The 6,192-nt window shown below is 46.3% G+C and overlaps 1 protein-coding gene across 1 annotated transcript in view; it reads left to right on the top strand.

The window, feature by feature from the left end:
- Window positions 1–6,192, top strand: part of CASQ2 (calsequestrin 2) — a 68,456-nt gene that overhangs the window by 34,987 nt on the left and 27,277 nt on the right. The window contains exon 5 of the mRNA XM_015410079.1: window positions 5,414–5,487. Coding sequence (XP_015265565.1) covers window positions 5,414–5,487 — 74 coding nt within the window. The remainder of the gene's footprint in view (window positions 1–5,413; window positions 5,488–6,192) is intronic.

Here is a 6,192-nt window from a genome sequence, read left to right as displayed (position 1 = left end):
TTTGGAGGGAACTTCTTTCCATTTTAGGGGTGGAACAAGGACTCAGCAGCGCGTATCATCCTGAGACTGACGGACAAACAGAACGCGTGAATCAGACCCTGGAGCAATATCTTCGTTGTTTTACTAATTATCAACAAAATGATTGGTGTGAATTGTTGCCTCTTGCTGAATATTGTTATAACAACACTGTCCATAGCTCCACGGGCATGTCTCCTTATAAAGCTGTTTCTGGTTACGACAGCCCCCCTCCCTTTCCTGGAGGGGATGGGCCAACGTCCCGTTGGGGATGCTAGTACTTGGTGTACTTCCTTGCAAAATGCATGGCCTCTGCTATGCCAAACGCTTGACGCAGCCAAGGCTGCTTACAAGGCCCAGGCAGACAAGGGTAGGGTGGTGGGGTTTGATCTGAAACCTGGGGATCTTGTGTATGTCTCGACCAAGAACATTAAAATGCTGCGACCTAGCAGGAAATTGGGGTGGAAGTTCAAGCATCGAGAATAAATCCACGTTTTCAAGAAAAGCAAAATTTATTTCAAAGCATTGAAGACATACTCAAACACGTTCTTTGTTAGAACTGGGGATACACAGTTAGGGCGAGCATAATAAAGGAAATTCAAACAGATACATATCCAATGAATAATATTCCCGCTGGCGGGCTAATGAAACGGTTGCGCGCCCAGTCCATGGGAACCAGGCAGAACATCAGACAAAACACAGGTGCAGTTCTCATGAGATAGCAATAGGCAAGCATTACAGCATCTTCTCCCCCACACATCCACCAGTAGTTATCTTATGCATTCCAGCACAGAAGCAGGGTAGTATAAACAAGCCGGGTGCAACAGGGTAAGGATATGTACACAGAGGTCACAGAAAACAGAATGGCAGCTTGCTGACATTTTGAAGGCAAAAAAACACACAGATTTGCCCAAAAGTCAGAACACTGCACGTGATGTCGCCATCATGATGATGTCACTTCTGGGTGACGTCATTGTGCTGGGGATGCCATGCATGATGTCTCACCTACCCCCAGAATGCACCCCCCAAATCCCCCTGCTGCAACCCTATGGGCAAAAGCTCCACCTGGGCCTACCTACTTTCTACAAATGCTTGGCGGGCACCAAGAAAGGTATTGCTGGGTGCCACAGGGACCACTGGCAACATATGTTGTAAGGACAGATCGACTGTTATGCCTTTATTCCATTTCTTCACCACCTTACCACAGAATTCACAGCTAGACCAGATAGTCAAGATGGAGAAGCCACCTGAGCCCCGAGGGTAGTTGAGGGCCCCACGTCCCACCCTCTAGTGCTGAACCTTCCACTGCTGCTCCTGAGGACAGAACATCTAAGCAACACTGAGACCGATTTCACACAAGAGCTACACCATGGTTGCGCCTCCCTTTGCCCCGCTTCTTTTGGTCAATTTCCCACTCGAAGCCGCGTGGCCGTGTTTTGACCCGTGGCTTTGCCCGATTTTCCCCGCGGTTTCGTGATCCTCAAAAACAGGATCACGAAACCGCAGGGAAAATCGGGTGAAGTCGCGGGTCAAAATGCGGGCCCGAGGCTTCGAGTGGGAAATGGACCAGTAGAAGCGGGGCAAAGGGAGGCGCGACCGTGGCACAGCTCTTGTGTGAAATCGGTCTGAGATTTTTCTAGAAACTTTTTTTTTTACTTGCCCAGATTGGGCAAAGTTTATTATTTTTTAACAAGTTACATAGAAAAGAGCCATGCATTTTAAAATAGCTAGTCAAATATCTCGCTCACATCATCACATTTGCATACAGATTCCCATTCCCCCCCTGTTTTAATTTGTATTCAATAATACAAATACACTATTAAACCAAAAATCTATTCCCGTTATAAAACTAATTCACCAATATTTTATCTACTACATTTCATTTTATCAATACTATACTATTATTAATCTATTTTATATCAATATAAAAACAGCAGAAAAGAAACAGGCATAACTTAGCAGTTTAACTATGCTAAAGAATATTTAGAAGAATATTTCTTCTAAATTAACAATCTAGTCCCTTTAAATATTCTTTCATGTTTTTAACACTGTTAGTTTTCAAAATCTCATTAAATAGCGGGCCTAAACATAATATGTGATATTTCCCTGCAATCCAGCTCTCACACTGACAAAGCCATATAGCTTTCACCTTATCCTGTAACATCTGGTCTTCTCTCTCAAAATAGTTAAAACCATACACATTCTCTAAATAAGTAACCCATTAATTATATTTTCCCTGCAATTCCTCTCTAAAAATTCAGACTGCCCATATCTTTTCATCCTCCTTCAATTAGGATATTACATGTACAGAGAGTAAATTGTTTCAAATTAAAAGTCCATATTTTATAGCTTTCATTAGTCAAGACAATGCAAAAATTGGAAATACTTTGCTTCAGGTTATATTTATAAATCAATTGGGTATCAAATAGCAATGTAAATCAGGTGTAGAAACACAAAGTAGATAAACAGTTCTCAATAGCTTAAAAGTTCCAGTTTTAGTAGATCTTTATCCCTTCAGCCAATTAAAGCCATGCAGACTGTCAAAGAGTGCTACTTCCACTTATTTGTAAAGTTTAAGTTTCTCTTGCTTTCTTTGAAAATGTCTCATCAAAATCGTTGTTCTTTTGTGCCTTTGATTTTCGAATGTCCCATCCTCTTCTGGCCTGCCTGTGTACAAAAACAAGCAGCCCTGTGTCTCGAACCCTGCATCGGCTACATTATATCCAACCAGCCCATCAAAGCAGAAGCTGGGTAAATCTCTCTTTGTAGATATCGAATGTTGAAGCAGGTCGCGTCGTTTTCCATCTTGTATAGTGTCTGGCATCATCCGATTTTGTGCCTCTGTGATGTCCTCTCCGAAGCTCTCCCAAAACTCTCCCAAGGCTTCCAGGACTGCAGTTGTAATTTTTCCCGTCAATTGGCTTTTTAAGTAGTCCCAATAATCGTCTGAGAATATCAGTATATTTCCATCCATCAAGAGCACCTGAAAAAGCCATCTTGCACATCGGCTGACACAGCAGTACAACATTCACTGTGTAACTATGCAGGCAAAGAAACTACAGCCCGCCATTCCAGCTCCACGAGAGCCTGTTTCCCTCTCCATAATTCCAACAAAGTTCTTTAAGCGTGAAATAAGTCTCTGTAACGATATTTCCCAGATAGCAGATAGAAGATTTCAAAGTGTTATTTTGCCCCTTTGTGTTTGATGCAATAACATTCCCGGCACTCTGGCTCACCGCCCACCATGGGAGTCTTCCCCCTCCCTTTGCCTCTGGGAGAGATTTATAGGGGCAATTAAGTATCCTTTTCCGAGCTTGACGATTATAGATAGAAGAAAGGGTACTCACAGGGTCTTCACCAGGATGATTTGTGGCGAGGTATGGAGGCTCTTATTTGGGGTTTGACGTAGCTTTCCAGCCGTGAACTCCCCGGCTGGTCCTTCGGAGCTTGTGCTTCAAGACAAACTGAAACCTTTGCCCGCTATTACCACAGACGGGGGCTCAGTTTAAGCTGCTTCCAGTTCCTGCTCCCAAGGATCTGGTGGACCCTTGTCAAATCTGGAGGAGTCCAGAAATGTCAAAAAGGTCCCCTAAAAAGACTCCAAAAGCGGGTGAGACCCAGAGCAAACCTGGATACTCAGCCACTTCACTACCCCGTCTATTCTCTAGAAACATTTTTACACAACAATATGAAAAGCTACAGTCCATCAGAGTCCAAAAGTCACTCAGATACTCTTGTGAGAAGCACAGTGGCCATCTCCATGAAGCTTTGCCTGGGTGCAGATACTTTTTACAGTTTGCCATTGGAACACAACGGTCCTGTCCATACGAGGCCTTTTGGGCCGGGAGCGGGACGGAACGGGGGCGGAGCAAACGGGCACGATCCCACGGCAACATCTGGGAATCGTTGCCTGGCCGTCCCTGTTCCGTCCCAAACGCCGATACCGCGCAGCAAAAAAGCACCACCTTCCTAGGTGGTTGCATCCCTTGGAGCAGCTCAAGGTGGGCCGTGGGATCGGCCGGCGCGTCCTTGCACCGCCGCATCTCGGACCCCAGCCGTACTGCGCATGCTCGAGCATGCGCAGTTCGGCAGCCTCCCCCTCCCATCGGACTCTTGCTCCCCGGCATCTGATTGTGCTGGGGAGCGATGCGCCGCGGCTGAGGGGATCCGTGGGATCCCGCCGCAGCGCCTCAAGTTCGGTGCGGCTCTGAGTAGCCGCGTTTCAGCCGTCCCGTGTGGCAGGGACCGACGATCGCCATATGAATATGATCGTGATAACCTGCAGTTGGGATCTCCCTCCCTGACCTGGATAATTAGGGCTAGTCCCATCTTGGCCCTGGTTAGTATTTGAATGGGGGACCGCTTAGGAAGTCCAGGGTTGCTACGCAGAGGTAGGCAACAGCAAACCACCTCTGTTCGTCTCTTGCCTTGGAAACCCTGCAGGGTTGCCGCGAATCGGCTACAACTTGATGGCACTTCAGTCACACACAATTGGGATCCTGCACATCCACCAAAAGATTATTACCTGTGGCGCTGGGGGGGTATGTGGTTTGCAAATAAGCATATTACCGAAAGAGAAAGGTCATTTAGAAGGGTCGCCCTGCACCTAATTGTCCGAAGAGAAGCAACACTAGAGACTTTTAGGCCCCGGTCACACGAGAGGATTTGGGCCGGGAGAGGGACGGATTGGGGGCGGAGCAAACAGGCGCGATCCCACCACAACATCTGGAAAGCGTTGCGCGCCCGTCCACGATCCGGCCCTTCCGACGATAACCCGCAGCAAAAAAGAACCACCTACCAAGGTGGTTCTTTCCGAAAGGCCGCATCAAAGCCAGCCGTGGGATCGCCGGCGCGTTCTTCCGCTGGTGCATCCCCGGCTCCTGGCCGAACTGCGCATGCTCAAACATGCGCAGTTCGGCAGCCTCCCGTGGCTTTCTCCCCGGTCTCCCCGGCATCTGATCGTGCCGGGGAGCAATTGCACGGTGGTTCACGGGATCTGTATGATCCTGCCGCCGTGTGCCTATTTTGGTGTGGCTTTTAAAAGCCGCACTTTGCCTGTCCTTTTTTTCCCTTGTGTGGCATCTAGTTTCATGTTGTGAGAAGAGCTCCAGGTTTTTGCTCGCCTGGAAAGGCACCCTGAGAGCAAACACAGCACTGCTTCTCCAAAGTTTTGGCATTTTCATTTTCACTTCATCTCTGTGGACAGAAGCACATGGAGACAGCAGAACCAGCTGACGGTGGAGAGGAGTCTGTATAGCAGCCTGGCCTTCGTTTCCAAAGTGTCTCCTGTTCCAAAGAGTGGGAAGGTTCCTTCGGTTTTGCTGTCCACTGATGCCGGCTGTCCTTTTCTGAGCAGAGCAAATGAGGATTTGTCCTTTTCTCCTTCCTTCCTCCTCAGATTACAAAGCCTTCGAGGAGGCAGCTGAACATTTCCAGCCCTACATCAAATTCTTCGCCACCTTTGACAAAGGGGTAAGCACCTGGACCACCAAGAGGAGTGTGGGTCTCATTTTGTTTCCTTTCATTATCTGAATATACATCTTCCTGATTATTTCACGTAGAGCAACGTAAGTACTTGGTTTGAGTTGCTCGGTATTTATTTGCTCACGTGAAAGCATTGCTCTTCTGCCTGCTCGAACCTATGAAACTGCCTTATATGGAATCAGCAGTCAGTGATGTTCACGACACTCTTGTGTAATAATCCAATAACCGAAGGCAAAACAAGTGTAGTAAACAGACTCACTACTTACAAATTGCCAAAATGCTAAGGAACATGTAATAGAAAGTACAAATGCAAAGTAGCCACATAAGAAAAATACAAACTGGAAACAATGAAGAACTTGTGTAATAATACACTACAATAGAAAAATCCACAGAACAATGGAGAACTAATATAATAATGTGACGTTGTGTCCGGATATTTGATTACAACATTTTATTACAACGTTTCAAGTTCATCCTTCATCAATGGGTAATCAGCTTCAGCAGCTTCAGACTTCCAGATGTGGAGATTTGTGTTCGTTCTTGTATTGAATTGTTATTGTTCCGAGAGCATGAGAGTAAAAGTATGGAAACCGCAGCAACTTAAAGGGAATGAATGCCCTGATGAAGGATGAATTTTGAAACAAGTTCATTGTTTCCATTTTGTATTTTTCTTATGTGGCTACTTTGCATTTG

Source organism: Gekko japonicus, unplaced genomic scaffold (assembly GCF_001447785.1).
Source record: "Gekko japonicus isolate JY-2015 unplaced genomic scaffold, Gekko_japonicus_V1.1 scaffold170, whole genome shotgun sequence".
In the NCBI taxonomy this organism is placed as follows: Eukaryota; Metazoa; Chordata; class Lepidosauria; order Squamata; family Gekkonidae; genus Gekko; species Gekko japonicus.
Note: the sequence above shows the minus strand (reverse complement) of the source record. Positions and strands in the feature narration are given on the sequence as shown.